Source organism: Crinia signifera, chromosome 2 (genome assembly GCF_055691185.1).
Source record: "Crinia signifera chromosome 2, ASM5569118v1, whole genome shotgun sequence".
NCBI classification, from domain to species: domain Eukaryota; kingdom Metazoa; phylum Chordata; class Amphibia; order Anura; family Myobatrachidae; genus Crinia; species Crinia signifera.
The window spans coordinates 170495432-170515842 of record NC_139218.1 but is presented as its reverse complement, the minus strand read 5'-3'; the positions used below and the strand labels follow the sequence as shown (position 1 = coordinate 170515842).

The following is a 20411-nucleotide window of genomic DNA, read 5'->3' as shown; positions in this document are numbered from 1 at the left end:
TTATTTAGCCCTTTGGGCTTTTTTTCCTTTGTATAGACAAGTATATTCCTTTTTCCATGGGGTGGAGAGCTTTCCAGGAATCTACAGTATTAATTTTAATTGGTCAGATTTTGGAAGGGAAAAAGAGGACGGGTTGGATTTCGATCTATCCAGGGTATGTGAAGACACTAGGGGCCTTATTCTGATCGGATTGGTGAAACGTGCGTACGGTCCGTTACACCGTGCGCCCGTTTTAAGTCCGCCCACAGAACAGCCGCACACGGACGGTCACAGACACCGACAATGGGGAGTGGCGTACACTTGAGCGTAAGCCACCGTGGACACGGACGGATCTCCCTCTTAGCCACTGATACCTGGCGTACATCAGAGCGTACGCCAAAGTGCACGGATGGATCTCGTCCATTTTCACACCGACACCTTCCGTATATCTGAGCGTACGCCACAGTGCAAGTAGAAATTGAGTCCAAAAACATCATTGTTGCTCTTAGAAGTGGTTTATGTGTATTTTTCCTAAGAAAAAAAACTGGTATGTTTGTGTTAGTGAAAAAGTTGACACATGTCGACTTCTGTGAATTGAGTGTCCTGCTTTTTAAAGTATACAAAAACACTTTCTGAATGGGTGTAGATGGTTATAAAATAATTACCTTGATATATATAAGCAGGTCTTAGAATGAATATTACCTAAAATTAAACCAACCTTTACATGTTGAGAAGTGTAGAAAGATAAGGTTCAAATGTGTTTAAGGGCTGTGTGTGGTTTGCAGGTAGTGAAATAATGGTTTGGACTTAATAGCCTGCAGCATTGCTTATTACATTCAGGTGTATGTGTTTGGGTAGTAATCAGCGTTAATTAGCAGACCCAGGCGTCCGCTCTCATACGGTATCTGTAGGGGTGGTCTGGAGCTATCTATGGCGTCCGCCTGTTTTTGGTCCAAAATGCACGGTGCATATGAGTTTGCATATAAGATGTTCAGGCATTGTACTGAGTTTTGTATCCTAGTGTACTATTGAAGTTGAACTGAGGCATTGTGGGATGCAGAAGGGAGGAGGCTGCTCCCAAAGCCTTTCAGCATAGGTGCCTTGGCTCCTACGGACCCTCCTACATCCCATTGTTAGCTGTGTCACCAGGATGGACTCAGAGAAAGGGGTTTGAACAGTAAGTTCCTCCAAAAATGCCCTTTTTCATCTTCTCCTCTCACAGCCAGCAGCTCCAACACTTCCTCATCCCTCCAGTGCGCCAACTCTGCTCTACTCTGAAATGTACGTCACATGTCACCTGATTACATCCCCCAATGATCTTGTTTTTTTTACATCTTGTGTGAAAAACCCATGTCTAGGCTATTCACACTGCTGTACACCCGTATATATTTCCCAGGAAAAAGCCTGCAAAAAACCTTTGTGTAATTCCTGGGGCTTTACACCTACGAATTTCACTAAGACCCATTCACGCAGAGACGCAACACGGGAAATTACCGCTTGCCCTGGCAAATACCCAGGTTTTTGCGGCAGTGAGAATGTGGTATAAGTTGAATATACAATGTGCCCCAATGCGCACCAACTAAAATATTAATACAATGCATTGTATGGGTTTTCAGTCTTAACTGGCCAGTTAATTGCTATTATAACAAAGGTACATTTTTTGTACTGCATGCATATGTTTATGTATAGTACATTTTTGGGGTATAGTGTAGTTATATTGGAATTGACTGTTATATTGTGTATATGAAGGAATCCCTCTCTAATGGTATACTAATACTACAAAGGGGAGGGGTGGGTTATGCAGGTAGGTGCAAGCACCGTACTGCACAATTAACTGGCGCTGTTAGAAACAATGCGTAAAGAATATATATATAATATAATCAATCCACTGCTGCTTGCAGATGGTTTATATGAGTTAGCTAGAACTCATAAAGTACAAAGGAGTGTATGTTCTTAAACCACTTTGCGCTGCTAGATGGATTATAACGATTAAGTATACCACTGGACAGATGGACACTGGACACACTGTTATGTAATTTAGGAAAATATTTTATACATAAGAAATAAAAATAATATACACAAGCATATAAAAATGACAATATTAAAACAGGCAACAAGTAATCATATAGCTTAAATGGCCATCAAGAGAAATAAAGGGGTCACGTTTGCAAACTTTTAGTAGGAGCTCCTAGAAATGGTTAGTGGTTAGTAACAGTCATGTGAATGGTGATGATGAAGTTTATGGAATGAAATGGGGTATGGAATGGATGAAAGTAAACAGCCAATAGCACCGCCAGTTAGCTGGTTAGTATGGCAGTCAATTGCCGTGGATAAACGCTGGGTAAACGCTGGGTATAAGAAATAAGTTGAAATACTTCACCCTCCGTTGGTAATAGAATAGGGGAGCTTCTGATGGAATGCAGGCTCACCCAGTTATAGATTGATACTGGGACGGGGAGCGGGTGGCAAGCTCAACCCGATTGCAGGGTCCTGGTGACGCGGGGAGCAACGCTCTACCCGTGATGTTGTAGATGAAAGTGGGAAATGTGACATCCACTTAGTAGTCGGCTTGTAGTAACACCGCACAGCGGGAGTGGGATCTCGACCGCTGACTTGAACTCAGTGGCTGCTGCCAGATGACGGTGGATCAGCGTGTTGTAGACCGCGGCAGACCAGCCCGGGTGGGAATCAGTTGGAGGAGGGGGACCACGTGGGTTTGCAGACGTGACGTAACCTGTGACGTCGACGCGTTTCGTCTCGGAGGCGGAGACTTTTTCAAGACGGATAAGTGTGCTGACTTAGTGGATGGTATTTAAGGATATGTGACACTCGTTCTGGCCAATCAAAACACTCACTACAGCAACAAGCTCATTGTTAATAATGTAATACATGTGTGTCCAGTATCAGTATACAAACTCTATATAGCAGTATAAATTGCAAATTCTAATAAACATAAAAGACATAGAGATATATTTTTTCGTTTCAATATAAAAGGTAGTGTTGTAAGTAAAGAATCTTAGCGGGTTTTGCGCTGTATAGCTACAATGAAATAACAGCATTTAAAGGGACATGAGCACTTTAATCTAGGATAGAGTGGAGAGAGATAAACAATGTAATATTAACGCGAAATATCATTAAAAATACACACCAATGGTTCCTATAGTTTTCTACGTATAATTGTTATTTGTTCATTAAGGAGGAGAGAGTACAGAACATAAAAGAGACTTTCGTATAATTATTAAATTAATATATTCTCAAAAGAGCACTTATTTCATTTCCTAATAGTACATGGAATATTATAAGATGTTCTAAATTAGTAAATTCGTCAATGAGTTTTACTAGTCTTATTTATAGACAGATGGTATCTTGACACAAGATTGTAATAATAATTAAATAAGTATAAAATAAAAATAAGAAAATAAAAATAGGAATAAGGATAAAAATAAAAATAAAATTAAAATAAAAATAAAAATAAAAATATAAATATAAGAATAAATATAAAAATAAAAATAGTAATAATAATAATAATAAAAAGAAGAATAATAATAATAATCAAAATAAGAAAATTATAATAATACTAATGGATAATACAGAGAGACACGTAGTAGAGGATATATGGGTAAGAATACTTTTTATCTTTTTCTTATTATTATTTGTGTTTTAGGCCACGGGGTAAATCTCAGGTGGAAATGTATGAGTGTACAGTGATACCTGTACATTCAGACAGCAACAGATAGCTCATAATTTTTATTACATGGGTCAAAATTGATAACCAAATGTGTTCTAGGTCCATGGAGGCCGGGGGAAATTCCATCTGCAAACCCACGGTGTCATGGATGGGTGAATCCCATCCAAGCATCGTGAGTAGATGTCCTTCTCCCCGGTCCGCATGGAATGAGAGGCACCGAAAATAGAAACAGAAGGAAGGGTTTGGAAAAATATCAGGTGTTAGTCCATGCAGGTTAGATCTAAGGCTTCATTTAAACCTTGTGGATGAAGTGTGTCTAGCTTGAATATCCAGGAGGTCTCGGCTAGACATAGTTTAGTAAACCTATCACCACCTCTTTTGGTGGTGGGAATGTGTTCTATAGCTGTAATGGTTAGACCAGAGGGGTCACTGTCATGGTATTGAGAGAAATGACGTGGGATACTGTGATTTAAGAATTTCTTCAGAATATTGGTCCTATGTTCCCTGAATCTGGTTTTAATACTACGTGATGTCCTCCCCACATATTGTAGTTTGCAGGGGTATTCTAGGGTATAGACACAATAAATCGTATCACAGTTCATAAATTGTTTTAGTACAAAACTTTTTTTATTTGAGGATGATGTTATGTTATTAGCCTTATTAACCATATGCTTGCATGTCAAACAAATATTCTTGTTACATCTGAAATTCCCTGGAGGTCTATTTGGAAGCCACATATTTTTAGATGTCACTGGTAATGAGGGTAACAAACTGGGTGATATCTTATCTTTTATGTTCCTATTCCTTCTAAAGACTATCTTTGGCGTTTTTAGAATACCCTTCAGGGTTTTATCATAAGTCAGGATCTCAAAGTTTTTTAGAATTATTTTCCTTATGTTGTGGGATTCATTGTTAAATTTGGAAATGAATGTTAGTGTTTGGTACTCATTTTCTTTATTCTCCATACATTTATTTTCGTTCTTATTCTTAAGTAAACTTTCTTGTTTTACTAGAGCTACTGTATTAACTGCTTCTGTAAGAAGTGTATCGGGGTAACCTCTTCTTTTAAAATGGCCAAGCATTGTTTCTGATTGGGACTGGAAATCAGTGTCCTTAGTGCAATTTCGGCGGAGACGCAACAGTTGATTTTTAGGAATGTTGCGAATCCAAGGTTTATAGTGACCACTGTTGTAGTGGAGATAGTTGTTTGTACCAACTGGTTTTAGGTAGTTGGTTGAAATAAGTAATCCTTCATGAATTGAGAACGCAATATCCAGGAAGTTAATAGAGGTGTAACTAAACGTGTGAGTAAAAGTGAGGTTAAAGGTGTTGTGATTCAGATAGTTGACAAATTCGTGAGCTGTTTCTTGACCCCCTCTCCATATAATGAAGAGGTCGTCAATGAAACGGCCATAGAGGACCAGATTCTCTCTATATGGGCCGCCCCATATAAGTTGTTCCTCAAGGCGGCCCATATAGAGGTTGGCAAAACTGGGTGCAAATCTGGTCCCCATGGCCGTTCCAAGTAGCTGAAGGTAGTGATGATCCTCAAAAATGAAATGGTTATGGTGAAGGATAAAGGAAATAGAATCTAAAATAAATTGTTTGCGTGATGGAGAGATAGAGTTATCCTGATGAAGATAGTAATTGGTGGCTTCAATACCTTGGATGTGTGGGATATTGGTGTAGAGTGCCTGAACGTCCAGTGTGAGAAATGCCCACCCTTCAGTCCAGGGCAACTCATGTGTGAGATTAAGGATGTGGGTAGTGTCTTTAATGTGCGAGGGGAGTGAAGTGACGAATGGTTGTAAATGGGAATCAACAAAATGTGATAAATTTGATGTGAGGGATCCCATGCCCGAAATTATAGGTCTACCAGGGGGTGCAGTGAGGTCTTTGTGTATTTTAGGTAAAAAATAAAATGTGGGGGTGATGGGGTGAAAGGGAAAAAGAAATTGTGATTCCTCCCTGGATATTGCGTTCTGTAATTCAGCATTTGCAAGCAGATTTTTGAGAAGGGATTGATATTGGGGGGTGGGGTTGGATGGAAGCAATGTGCAGTAATGTCTATCATTGAGTTGTCTAAGGGCCTCGGTGATATAGGCCTCTCTGTCCATTACTACTACCCCACCCCCCTTATCTGCTTGTTTCACTACTATAGAGAGATCTTTTGTGAGAGTATTCAATGCTTGGCGTTCTGCTCTAGTTAGGTTGTCTTTTTTTGGCATGTATGGGTTTTTCTTTTTCTTTTTGGACGTTTGAGTACATAAATGTTTAAAATCTTCTAAGGTTTTATTATAGAAAATGGTTATGGCCGCACTCTTCTGTTCTAGTGGGAAGAAGTTTGACTTCTTTTTGAATCGAGGTACAGGTTTAGAGTCCAATGTTGTGTTTATATTAAAAGTTTCTATTTCCTCTATGTTATTTTCCCTAAGAAGGGATTCAAGGGTTTGAAGGGATTGTAAATCGTTAGCGTCCAGAATCACAGGTATATTGGTTGTGTCTGGGTTCGTAAGTGGCAAGGTCTTATTAGCAAAATATCTTTTTCTACAAAGGTCTCTGGTGAATCGATTGAGATCCACGAAGAGATCGAAGATATTAGGATCTTGATTAGGGGCAAAATTGAGGCCTTTACATAATAGTGATTTTTGGGTGTCATTTAAAGTTTGTTTACTCAGATTAAATAATCCTGATGTGTCTAATTGAGTCTGGGTTTTCTGGTATCTCTTTCGGCCCCCTCTTCTCCCTCTCCTTCTCGGGAACGTTTTGGGGTATGGTTGGTTAGTGTCTCGTATGGATTGTAGTCTTTCCACGTACCTATTTGAAAAACCTGATCTTTTTTGTTTTTATAGTTAAAAGTAGGTTCAGCTGGCTGTTGATATGAGGGTCTGTTTTCCCTTCTATAACTATTTTGATTATTAGTGGGTCTTTGGTCTCTATAGTTAGAATTAGGTCTCTCTCTATAAGAGTTATATCTCTCTCTCCCTCTAGAGTAAGAGGGTTTCCTTTGGCGGTATGTTGATCTTTGCACATATTTTGACGGAGTATCTCTGTTAGGGGTGGGAATAGGGTTAGAATTATTTTTGTGGTAGGTTCTAACTATACCTTTCTGGTAGTCATTTTGGCCCCTATCCCATTTTCTTTTTTTGTTTGACAGTAATTCTCTTTCAAAACGTTCTACTCTGTTATTGACTTGTTCGTCTCTTTCTTTGAATGATGGGTTGTCCTTGAATGGGAGCAACTCATCCTTCAATTTATCAATTTTGGTTATGGTTTTAGTAACCATCTCCTCTCTATATTGAATGAGTGTTCTCATTAGGGTGTATGAGCAGTTATCCAACGTCTCGTTCCATTTCTTTTGTAGTTCAGGGTGGTCATTTATAGATAAATGCTTAAAGATCCTAAGACCCCTTGGGATGGTTTTAGCATCCAGATATTTCTGGAGGGAAACACTGTCCCACCAGTTTCTCATTTCATCTTTTAAGGAGTCTTCTAGATTGAGAAATAATTTATTCATGTCTGGATTGGGGTTGGATACCTGCTCATCACTCCTTAAGTTAGTATTAAATGAAGACAAATAGCATTCCCTTCTAGATTTGCGGTCATTGTAGCATTTGATATCGTTCATTCTGTCAAGTGGTATATTCAGACTTCTCAATTCAGTCAAAAAGTGTAAAATCAGCTGCACAGAATTAGCTCAAAAAGACAAACAAAGGGGAGGGGTGGGTTATGCAGGTAGGTGCAAGCACCGTACTGCACAATTAACTGGCGCTGTTAGAAACAATGCGTAAAGAATATATATATAATATAATCAATCCACTGCTGCTTGCAGATGGTTTATATGAGTTAGCTAGAACTCATAAAGTACAAAGGAGTGTATGTTCTTAAACCACTTTGCGCTGCTAGATGGATTATAACGATTAAGTATACCACTGGACAGATGGACACTGGACACACTGTTATGTAATTTAGGAAAATATTTTATACATAAGAAATAAAAATAATATACACAAGCATATAAAAATGACAATATTAAAACAGGCAACAAGTAATCATATAGCTTAAATGGCCATCAAGAGAAATAAAGGGGTCACGTTTGCAAACTTTTAGTAGGAGCTCCTAGAAATGGTTAGTGGTTAGTAACAGTCATGTGAATGGTGATGATGAAGTTTATGGAATGAAATGGGGTATGGAATGGATGAAAGTAAACAGCCAATAGCACCGCCAGTTAGCTGGTTAGTATGGCAGTCAATTGCCGTGGATAAACGCTGGGTAAACGCTGGGTATAAGAAATAAGTTGAAATACTTCACCCTCCGTTGGTAATAGAATAGGGGAGCTTCTGATGGAATGCAGGCTCACCCAGTTATAGATTGATACTGGGACGGGGAGCGGGTGGCAAGCTCAACCCGATTGCAGGGTCCTGGTGACGCGGGGAGCAACGCTCTACCCGTGATGTTGTAGATGAAAGTGGGAAATGTGACATCCACTTAGTAGTCGGCTTGTAGTAACACCGCACAGCGGGAGTGGGATCTCGACCGCTGACTTGAACTCAGTGGCTGCTGCCAGATGACGGTGGATCAGCGTGTTGTAGACCGCGGCAGACCAGCCCGGGTGGGAATCAGTTGGAGGAGGGGGACCACGTGGGTTTGCAGACGTGACGTAACCTGTGACGTCGACGCGTTTCGTCTCGGAGGCGGAGACTTTTTCAAGACGGATAAGTGTGCTGACTTAGTGGATGGTATTTAAGGATATGTGACACTCGTTCTGGCCAATCAAAACACTCACTACAGCAACAAGCTCATTGTTAATAATGTAATACATGTGTGTCCAGTATCAGTATACAAACTCTATATAGCAGTATAAATTGCAAATTCTAATAAACATAAAAGACATAGAGATATATTTTTTCGTTTCAATATAAAAGGTAGTGTTGTAAGTAAAGAATCTTAGCGGGTTTTGCGCTGTATAGCTACAATGAAATAACAGCATTTAAAGGGACATGAGCACTTTAATCTAGGATAGAGTGGAGAGAGATAAACAATGTAATATTAACGCGAAATATCATTAAAAATACACACCAATGGTTCCTATAGTTTTCTACGTATAATTGTTATTTGTTCATTAAGGAGGAGAGAGTACAGAACATAAAAGAGACTTTCGTATAATTATTAAATTAATATATTCTCAAAAGAGCACTTATTTCATTTCCTAATAGTACATGGAATATTATAAGATGTTCTAAATTAGTAAATTCGTCAATGAGTTTTACTAGTCTTATTTATAGACAGATGGTATCTTGACACAAGATTGTAATAATAATTAAATAAGTATAAAATAAAAATAAGAAAATAAAAATAGGAATAAGGATAAAAATAAAAATAAAAATAAAATAAAAATAAAAATAAAAATATAAATATAAGAATAAATATAAAAATAAAAATAGTAATAATAATAATAATAAAAAGAAGAATAATAATAATAATCAAAATAAGAAAATTATAATAATACTAATGGATAATACAGAGAGACACGTAGTAGAGGATATATGGGTAAGAATACTTTTTATCTTTTTCTTATTATTATTTGTGTTTTAGGCCACGGGGTAAATCTCAGGTGGAAATGTATGAGTGTACAGTGATACCTGTACATTCAGACAGCAACAGATAGTTGCGCACCAACTAAAATATTAATACAATGCATTGTATGGGTTTTCAGTCTTAACTGGCCAGTTAATTGCTATTATAACAAAGGTACATTTTTTGTACTGCATGCATATGTTTATGTATAGTACATTTTTGGGGTATAGTGTAGTTATATTGGAATTGACTGTTATATTGTGTATATGAAGGAATCCCTCTCTAATGGTATACTAATACTACAGCCTGCTGAATCCATTCATCAAACACCTGTAACTGAACTGTTTGTAACGAATGCAGTAGAGACATCGGTCGCGTCGCAGGCCACTAAAAATTACACCCAATGGCCACGATTGTGGCGTGCTAGGAAACAAGTACCCTATTTTCTTTTGTTACAGTGCAACTGATGCTTCACTTGTCCTACATTCCCTTTTTATTGCTATTTTGCCCTCTAGCGACAACAACGTGAAGTTATGGCTGATCTGCGTATAAGTGTCAAGTGGTCATCATAATTTGGCTACTCAGTGTATATGTGTATATGTGGAAGGAGCAATTTATAAAAGTCTCTTCTGAGGCCACCTAGGCTTGGTGCCTTATCATTTTTAAGATGATGTATTGCAGATTCAACTTGTGCAAGTTGAATAAGCATGAGCATCAGATTGGGAGATTTGTGGACACTGCAGGATATTCCAGAAGTCAGAGGGGAGATGAGGTTAGAGGTTGTGCGGGACCAGAGTAGAGAGGTGTGAAAGTCCCTTGGGACTTCTGATGTATCAAAATTGGAAGTAATAAGAGTACCAGAAGAAGTTTAAAGTGTCTGTATTATTTCTGGAGATATAGTACCATTAAGGTGGTTGGCAAGTAGCTAACCAGTCTTGTTACCAAATTTGTGAAATCTGTAGTTAACTGTCACGTAGAGTCTTCATATAGTGATCAAAATTAGTCTTTGCTAGGACATAGAGGTGTTTATGGGTAGTCATGGGGTAAGATTTATGTTGCTGAAAAGCTGTCCTATTTCCATTTCATATCTAATACATAGTAAGTGATAGAGCCCCTAACAACAACCGATTTGTCCGCCATCCAAAAGAGAATGTGGTCAGATTCCAGATGCAGGGCATTATTGGCGGCATAGTCCTCCCAAGCGGCCTCTATGTGTTGTATAAATTCATTGGATTTGGGCAAGTAGGCTGGAAACCTCCAGGGTCTCTTGCCAGGGGGAATTCTATAGAGATAGAAACCAATGCTTGGTCGGACAACACAATTGGGGCAATATGGGAAGCAGTGATAGATGCAAAAACAGAGTGGGACGTGAGGACATATTCAATCCTGGACATGGTGGTGTGGGCAGCGTATAGACAACTGAGAAAGCCGCTGATAACAAGGCGGAGAAACGCGTTTTGCTGCTGACCACTTAGATCCTGATCCAGATACCGCAATTCATCGCTGCTGTTACATGCCAGAGCAGCCGCTACACTGATTGGTGTTGTAAAGCTCTTATCATTTCTCCATACTCAGCAGAAGAGCACCTCTAATTATGCAGAGGAAACATTGTATCCAAGGATATGGACACTAATTGAGCTGGACACATCATCTCTGAGATTCATCTCTCATAATTGTGCGGGACTGGTAACTATAAAGCCTTGCTTAAACAAGTGATCAATTGATGCCTCTAATAACTTTCAATTCATCCAGCCTCATACCAGCTATTATGCTTGAAAAAGCCTCTATATGTTAATTGTTGTATGTCATGTACGTCTTGTTATGCAATTGCTATGAAAAACCTATAAAGTGCACATATATGTGAACATTATTATATTGTTTTTTTATATTGTTTTAATAAATTTTTATACTGGGTAAAATCTATTGCTCATTATTGTGCTATACACCACTGCGCCCCCTGAAAGTACATGTCAGTGCAAACTGCATGTTCTTTTCCTTTCCCTGTTTAGCTTGAGTTACACAAACACTGACAGGGGGCAGTAACGGTGCACAGCAGTGCGACCCTTCAGATACATTAAACCAGCGCTCTTATTTAGCCCTTTGGGCTTTTTTTCCTTTGTATAGACAAGTATATTCCTTTTTCCATGGGGTGGAGAGCTTTCCAGGAATCTACAGTATTAATTTTAATTGGTCAGATTTTGGAAGGGAAAAAGAGGACGGGTTGGATTTCGATCTATCCAGGGTATGTGAAGACACTAGGGGCCTTATTCTGATCGGATTGGTGAAACGTGCGTACGGTCCGTTACACCGTGCGCCTGTTTTAAGTCCGCCCACAGAACAGCCGCACACGGACGGTCACAGACACCGACAATGGGGAGTGGCGTACACTTGAGCGTAAGCCACCGTGGACACGGACGGATCTCCCTCTTAGCCACTGATACCTGGCGTACATCAGAGCATACGCCAAAGTGCACGGATGGATCTCGTCCATTTTCACACCGACACCTTCCGTATATCTGAGCGTAACGCCACAGTGCAAGTAGAAATTGAGTCCAAAAACATCACTGTTGCTCTTAGAAGTGGTTTATGTGTATTTTTCCTAAGAAAAAAAACTGGTATGTTTGTGTTAGTGAAAAAGTTGACACATGTCGACTTCTGTGAATTGAGTGTCCTGCTTTTTAAAGTATACAAAAACACTTTCGGAATGGGTGTAGATGGTTATAAAATAATTACCTTGACATATATAAGCAGGTCTTAGAATGAATATTACCTAAAATTAAACCAACCTTTACATGTTGAGAAGTGTAGAAAGATAAGGTTCAAATGTGTTTAAGGGCTGTGTGTGGTTTGCAGGTAGTGAAATAATGGTTTGGACTTAATAGCCTGCAGCATTGCTTATTACATTCAGGTGTATGTGTTTGGGTAGTAATCAGCGTTAATTAGCAGACCCAGGCGTCCGCTCTCATACGGTATCTGTAGGGGTGGTCTGGAGCTATCTATGGCGTCCGCCTGTTTTTGGTCCAAAATGCACGGTGCGTTCGCCGATCGAGGCGGTTGTGGCACTGTGCATTTTGTGTGCACACCCCCGTGTACTCCCATGTTTACGCCCAGTTTTCCTCATTATTCCGGCTGCTCCCATAAAAACGCCCACATGCCGCCCACAATGACCGTGAGCGATGTTTGGTCGCCTCACATGCGCATTGCGAAAGATACGCATGCACAGATGAAAAAAAAAATGATCTACCCGTATACGGTCCCACCGTACCAAACAGAATAACCCCCCTAGGTTAAGGTTGCCACAACCTGTCAGTAATTTTGGGACTAAGTTTCGCTATGAGGTGCTGGAAAAATTTCCTAGAATATTGACAGCATAAATGTTACACAAGGTGATAGTAAGAGTACCTTCTTGGAGTGTAAGGATAAGTTATTTGCGCTTCGGATCTACTATCACATTAGAAACTTCATGAGGGATGTTATTTTGGATTAAGTGCACTACACTATGAGCTTTAGATGAATATGAGTTAGAGCCAACCAAGATAGTTCCTAATATTGGCCCCTGATATATTTGTACATGTTGAGCATGTCCCCCCCTTAAACATCTCTTCTCTAGTGTAAATGGTCCCAAATTGCTTAACCTCTCTCCTCGTAGGTTAAATTCTCCATTCCTCTAATAAGCTTTGTTGCTCTTCTTTGGATTTTTGTAATTCTATGATGTCCTTTTTATAGTGTGGTTCCCAGAATTGAACTCCATATTCAAGGTGAGGTCTAACTAATGCTTTGTATAGTGCCAATCAAAACAGCACGCACCTTCAACAACAACAAGCCATGGTTCAGCGGTCAACTCAGGAAGCTCCGTCGGGCAAAGGAAGAAGCCTATCGCAGTGGTGATATTATCCTGTACAAACAGGCCAGGAACTCCCTAACACGGGAAATCAAGCTGGCAAAAAAAAAGATTCTCAGACAAGCTGGCAAACAACCTGTCAACCAACGACCCCACGTCAGCTTGGAGAGGCATGCAAGCTATAACCAACTACAAGATCTCTCGAACCCCCTCCACCATGCACCAGAAACTAGTGAACGAGCTGAACGATTTCTACTGCAGGTTCGAGAAGGAAGCTACCTGCATCAGTCCTACCCCTGACCGAGGCAAAACGGCGTGCCCACCCTCCTTCCAAAATTGCCACCCCCAGACTCTCCAGGTGGACCAAACAGAGGTAGAAGGAATGTTCAAGAGGGTCAACCCTAGGAAAGCTGGAGGCCCAGATGGAGTGTCTCCATCTGCCCTCAAGACCTGTGCAACACAGCTCGCCCCTATCTTTACCAGGATTTTCAACACTTCACTAGAAATGTGCAAGGTCCCCGCCTGCTTCAAAGGCTCAATTATCGTCCCGGTTCCCAAGAGCTCAACTGCGAAAGACCTCAATGACTACAGGCCGATTGCACTAACATCGGTGGTCATGAAAGTGCTTGAACGTATGGTGCTGAACCACCTGAGAGTTGTTACAAATGCTCACCTCGACCCCCTGCAGTTTACCTACCGAGCAAACAGAAGTGTCGAGGATGCAGTCAACCTAGGGCTGCACCACATTCTACAGCACCTGGACAGTCCAGGCACCTATGCAAGGATACTATTTGTTGATTTCAGCTCGGCATTCAACACTATCATCCCTCACATCCTGGAGCCAAAACTCAGTTCACTAGGAGTCCCAGAACCTACATGCTCCTGGATCACTGACTTCCTGACTGAAAGGAAACAGGCGGTGAAAGCAGGCGCATTCATGTCAAACACATGCACAATTAGCACCGGTGCCCCTCAAGGATGTGTCCTCTCCCCCCTGCTCTTCTCCCTCTACACAAACGACTGCACCTCAGCAGAACAGTCAGTAAAAATTATAAAATTTGCAGACGACACAACGGTTATCGGCCTAATCATGGATGGAAACGAGTCGGCATACAGACGGGAGGTGGATCGGCTAACTAAATGGTGTAGCGGAAACAACCTTGACCTCAACCCCCTCAAAACGTTGGAGATGGTGGTGGACTTCAGAAGGAAACCAAATGCCATGCACCCACTCATAATATCTGACAGAGTAGTGTCGAGGGTCGACTCCTTCAAATTCCTAGGAACAAAGATTTCCTGCAACCTCAAATGGGGTCCCAACATCATTACAACTGTCAAGAAGGCTCAGCAGCGGTTGTTCTTCCTGAGGCAACTCAAGAAATTCAACATCCCGCAGGAGCTGCTGCTCATCTTCTACACTGCCATAGTAGAGTCTGTCCTTTGCTCCTCGATCACAATCTGGTTTGGAGGAGCAAACGAGAATGACAGACGAAGGTTGCAAAGAGTGGTGAGGATGGCAGAAAAGATCATTGGGGCGGAACTCCCCACTGTCCAAGAGCTATACCTAGCCAGGGTCAATAAGCGTGCAGGAAAGATCTTGGCGGACAAGCTACACCCTGGCCACAACCTGTTTGAACCCCTTCCGTCAGGCAGACGTTTTAGGTCCATCCCAGCAAAGACGACAAGAACTACAAAAGGCTTCTTCCCAATAGCTGTCCACCAACTAAACCGTATTGAACATACCAAATACTAACTCGAACTTTTCTAGATACATGTGAAATGTATGTGATGTATGTTTATGCCTCTCTTCCCACCCCCTTTGTGTTCCCTGATTGATGCTGCACTGTTACCACAAAAAATTCCAAGCATACGCAAGTATACCTGGCCAATAAAGATGATTCTGATTCTGATTGAGTCCCTAGTTTCCATGCCCCTTTTGATACATGCTATAATTTTGTTGGTCTTTTTTGTTGCTATATTACATTGAGCACGGCACCCCAGTTTGTTGTCTATTTGGACTCCTAGATCCTTTTCAAGTACTGAATTACACAATTCCTCCCCTCTTAGGCTATAATTAGCACACTGGTTATGTCTCCCAAGGTGCATGACCTTGCATTTGTCCACATTGAACCTCATCTTCCACTTTTTTGCCCATTCATCTAGGTTGTCAAGATCATTTTGAAGTGTGGTGACATCTTCTGAAGATTAAATAACTCTGCTCAGTTTTGTGTCATCTGCAAAGATGGATACATTGCTGAATAACCCCATCCCAATATCGTTAATAAAAATGTTGAACAAAATGGGCCCTAGTGCCGAACCCTGTCACACTCCACTTAGTACTGGTATCATTTTTGATACGGACTGAGTAGCCATCATAGATGTGTAAATTGGCCGGGTAGAGCAGGCCAAATTTGTGGCCCTCAGCAACCAATTTGGAGCAAAAGGGTGAGAGAGCGTTTTTAGGCCCTGGTCAATTCCAGAGTAATCCTGAAACACAAATAGCTTCTGGCCCTAACAGATTAGATTTTTAACTTTGCGTGATGCTGACCATATAGCTTGCTTATGCAAAATATTTGAGGCATTTAAACAGCGTGACCCAGGTCTAGATTTAGTGAGAGTGGGGACTGGGCCCTTTCAATAACTAAGTCACTGCACTCTTGCTTAATCCCTAAAATGGACAGCAGGGTATTCTTCACAAAGTGTGCCAGAGCAGGACCCTTAAGGGAGTGATAAAATGGAGAGTAATAAACCACCTACCTGTCATTTTTCAAACACAGACTGGGACATAGCAGTTACAAGCTGACAGGCTTGTGGTTTATCACTCTCCATTTTATCACTTTTCAAGCTTAGTACATCTGGTCCATACAGATGGAGCGCCTCTCATTCTTACCGCCAGCGGTTTTGCCAATCCTCTCCTTCTTGCTCTCCCATCCGCCAAGGGTCATGGATGCTCACCATGCAATACAAGTCACCACCTCTTTGTGGCTAATGCTCCACCAATCTAGCGGTGGATTGATATACTCTACAGATGGAATGGTATCGTCATTCGTCTGAATTAACGGGTCCATTCTAGTCAATGGGTAAAAATTGTGTCTTTTTTGCACCCTGATATATCTGGTTCTATGTATCCTAGAGACTTGAGACTGGTACCATATGAAAGTGGAGACTCTTGGCTTACAGAGTAGTAGTAGTTTATATGACATCGGTAAGGGAAGCGGCAAGCATCAGTAGTAAGGATCCCCTTGAATTGTTCACCTAATGTAGCTCATTACTACTGAGTACCGCGAATAGGAAATACTGTATAGAGAGGCTAAAGACAGTGTTTTTGCATCCAAGAACTTAGGGAGGAGCTTTTAGTACCCATTAAACTTATATTGTGATTACTTATAGCTGTAACTGTTACAGCAGAGTACAAAATAAAAAGCTGTTTGTGCTATTGAGTACACAAAGTGCTATTGAGTACGCAAGTGCTGCTTATTACCCAAATAGGAAAAAGTCTATGGAGGTGCTAAGCACAGTGTTTTGGCATCCAGGAGCTTAAGGAGGAGCTTTAATATCTCCCCATTATACTTATATGGCTATCAGTTATAGCTGTAACTGTTACAGCGGAGTACAAAAAAAAGCTGTTCGTGCTATTGAGTACACAAAGTGCTACTGAATATGCAAGTGCTACTTATTACTCAAATAGGAAAAACTATATGGAGGTGCTAGGAACAATGTTTTTTTTTTATTGTTATTATAATTTATATTATACTATTTGTACCATATGAAAGAGGAGACTCTTGGCTTGCAGAGTAGCCTAAGTAGTAGTTTATATGACATCAATAAGGGAAGCGGCAAGCATCCGTAGTTAGTGTCCCCTCCAATTGTCCACCTAATGTAGCTCATTACTACTGAGTACCGCAAATAGGAAATACTGTATAGAGATGCTAACGACCGTGTTTTTGCATCCAGGAACTTAGGGAGGAGCTTTTATGTCTCCCCGTTATACTTCTAGCGATATCACTTATACAGATGGAGCCAGCTTTATCTTTGCAGGGGCTGGCGATTCTTCATGGTAACGGAGCCTGTCGCCGGTTCCCGCCGGTCCCCCTTGCCGTCCAAACACCCCCCCCCCCCCCCTGAACTGGGCAGCGTCTCCCTGAAGCGGAGACGGGCAGGGAGACGCTGCCCAGCCACCGTGATACTGGGGCGCGCGTGCACCCCAGTCTCTCTTGCTGGCGCTCGACAGTGAAAGGCATCTGGTGAGCGCCGGCCAAAGAGAAGGCCAGCTCCATCTGTAGTTGTAACTGTTACAGTACAATGAAATAAAAGCTGTTCCTGCCTGTGCAGGCGCACGGAAATTTTTATAGGGAGGCAAGATATTTTTTTTTTGTGTATTAAATACTGTATACTCTAACTGACCTACTGTACTCTAGTTGTGTTTGAAAAAATGATCCCTTTATGAATCAAACTCAGGCATACTGTAAAACATGCAGAGTGGCACGCTTATCCACTACTTTACAACACTTGACAAGAGCGGCCAGACTTTCCACTCAGATGCATCCTAGCGCCTTTTGACCAAAACAATGAGACGCATTAGCGTCCGTGCCCATGCAGACGCACGGAAAGGTTAATTAGCATGGATGGCAAGGAGGCAGGAGTTTTTGTGTGATAAATATACATTAACTAACCTACCGTAAATTTGTTGGAAAAAAAATAAGTTCCCTTTAATAATCAAACTCAGGCACACTGTACTTTAATGTATAACATGCAACGCAGTGCGCTTATCCACTAGCGTACACACCTGATAAGAGCTGTCTATCTACAGTACGGTAGCTTACTAGACAGTACAGTAGTAGCAAAGAAGTTCCTGTGCTACAGAGCTTTTTAATACTGTAGTCACTTCATGCACACACTGCAGCACACATTTCACGTATGCGCAGTGAAGATTTCAAAAAGTGACACCTGGTGGATGATCACTGGTATTGCACTCATCCGGCAATTGCCAAGCTGTTAAAATGTATTGTGATGCCTTGCGCTGTGGGCCCGCCATGGCGGGCTGTCGGTAGAACCGCCATGGGTAGGCTGAATGAGCGGCACTACATCTGTAGGTAGGCCCATGATATGGAGGTTATTGGAATATTTTCAATATCGTCTAATTTATTTCACATCTGGTAATTGTCAGAGGTTAGACTTTTATCTGACTTTAAGCCCTACATCATGTGTGATAGCACCCAGGACGATTTTCAGCATGGGTGACACGCTTATTCAGAGAATGTAATTGGGATGTGATGTCTGCCACAGCCTGATGGAGGAGGGGATTATAGTGGACCTAATGGCGTCCACAACTTCCCCATACATGACTTGGGCATCTGGGGCTCTGCATACCTTAACTCAGGCAGCAGGGTCCACTTCAGAGGCAGCTTTTTTATGTTGGGGAGGCAGCATCCGGGTCTGTGTCCTGCACCATGTTGGCTGTAGTGTGGAGTTAATCCTGGCGCGCAACGGAGGTGCCTGGCGTGGCTGCAGTTGTCATAAAGTGGTCCATCGTCCTCTGTGGGATAGGGTATTCAGCCTGTTTGGAAGCTGCAAGCAGCCATGAGATGGAGTGGTTTGTTAGGGGTCTGTGGAGCTGTCGGCTGTGTCCTCACACTATGAGGCCAGAACCGGAAGCCCTATTTTAAATACTTTTAACATTGCATACCCTTTTCTGGCATATGGTGGTTAATTTAACTTTTAAAGGAAATTTACTGTAGCTGTTTGTCTTTGCACACAATTGTGTTAAATTAATGCTGTATGGTTTTGTTTTAACTTTGACTGCACTAAATCATAGAAAGAAAAGGATGGAGAGAGCTCATCAGTGAAGGAGGCACTGAAATACTGGCAAAAACTTCGACATGATCTAGAGAGAGCCAGATTACTGACTGAACTAATTCGAAAGAGGGAGAAGCTAAAGAAAGAACAGGTAAATGAGAAGACTTGACAGGCTTAATTTTATATTTTGAGTGGTGTTTTTACCAATATGCTTCTGGAGAAAACATGTTTGTATAGTCTCCTGCAGGAGAAATAACTATTGAGTCTTAAGATGGGTGCGCATTCGACATTTTAAATGATATGACTGAATCTGATGGGTTTGGAATGACAAATAATTTAAATTGTCCAGTGTGTACGCTCAATCACTATGCCAATGCGCTTTCCCGCTGGTCGTTTGTCGCTTCTTCTGATCTTTTGAAGATACAGAAAGACTGCAACAATATTGTTAACGTCATTCTTACAATAAATAAAAAAAATCTAAGAAAAAAGCTTTTAAATAAATGAAATAAAAAAACATTTAATACTAGCTTCTGTAACGGTATGGACAGTGTCTAAATATACAGTAAAATAGTTGACATGCTACTATTTCATGTCACTTTTGACGTAAATTGCCTAGCTTAATACTGTGTATAATGTAAATGTTAATGGGGAGTTCAAATGCCTCATTCTAATTTTTAATCTTTAGGTGCTACCCTTCTGAGACATGTAGGGTGACATTCTATGCTTTGCGCTAAATGCGCATGTTTTATACGCGCACCACATCGCCGCAAATCGCCTTTTTTCAATTCGCACTTTTCAGTCAAAATGCGCATATTTAATGTGATGCGCATTGGAGGCTGAAAAGTGCGAAGAGGGGCGATTTGCGGCGAAGTGGTGCGCTGTATTTAGTCCTGAAAATGTGTGATTTTCATGTCTGAAAATCGCACGTTTGCAGGACAGCGCAAAGTTAAAAAAAAAAACCGAGCGCGGGGTCCCCCGCCCGAGCATAACCAGCCCCGGGCTCACTGAGCCGGTGCTGGTGACATAAAATCAGGGTCCCCGACAAATAGGGGTCCCCTTGATTTCATGAAACCAGCACCAGGCTCAAGGTCCGGCGCTGGTTCCCATAATACGGGGGACAAAATGACTAGGGGTCCCCCGTATTTTAAGAACCAGCACCGGACACAACCAGCCAGCAGGGTAATGCCACAGCCGGGGGAAACTTATTATATAAGCTCCCGCGGCCAAAGCATTAACCCCCTGGCTGGTCAGCATGGGCAGGGGTCCTGGGGAAGTGGGGACCCCCCCAATGAAGGGGTCCCCCCCCCTCCAGGACTTACCAGCCCATGCTGATAGTCCGGGGCTGTCCCCGATGCCCCTGGGCGGTGGGCATCGGGCTGATGGCTTGTGTAAAAAAAAGAAGTACAACTATTGTTTTATACTGGCGAACTATGAGTCCCAGCAAGTCTACCCCGCATGCTGGGACTTGGAGAACCACAAGTCCCAGCATGCGGGGCATTAAAGGGCCCGCTGGCACTTGTAGTTCTGCAG

At 41.5% G+C, this 20411-nt stretch overlaps 1 protein-coding gene across 1 annotated transcript in view; it reads left to right on the top strand.

Annotated features, from left to right (window-relative positions):
* The window catches only part of LOC146060209 (bromodomain and PHD finger-containing protein 3-like), a 587893-nt gene that overhangs the window by 258140 nt on the left and 309342 nt on the right, over window positions 1-20411 (top strand). The window contains 1 exon segment of the mRNA XM_083173193.1: window positions 18901-19032. Coding sequence (XP_083029319.1) covers window positions 18901-19032 — 132 coding nt within the window.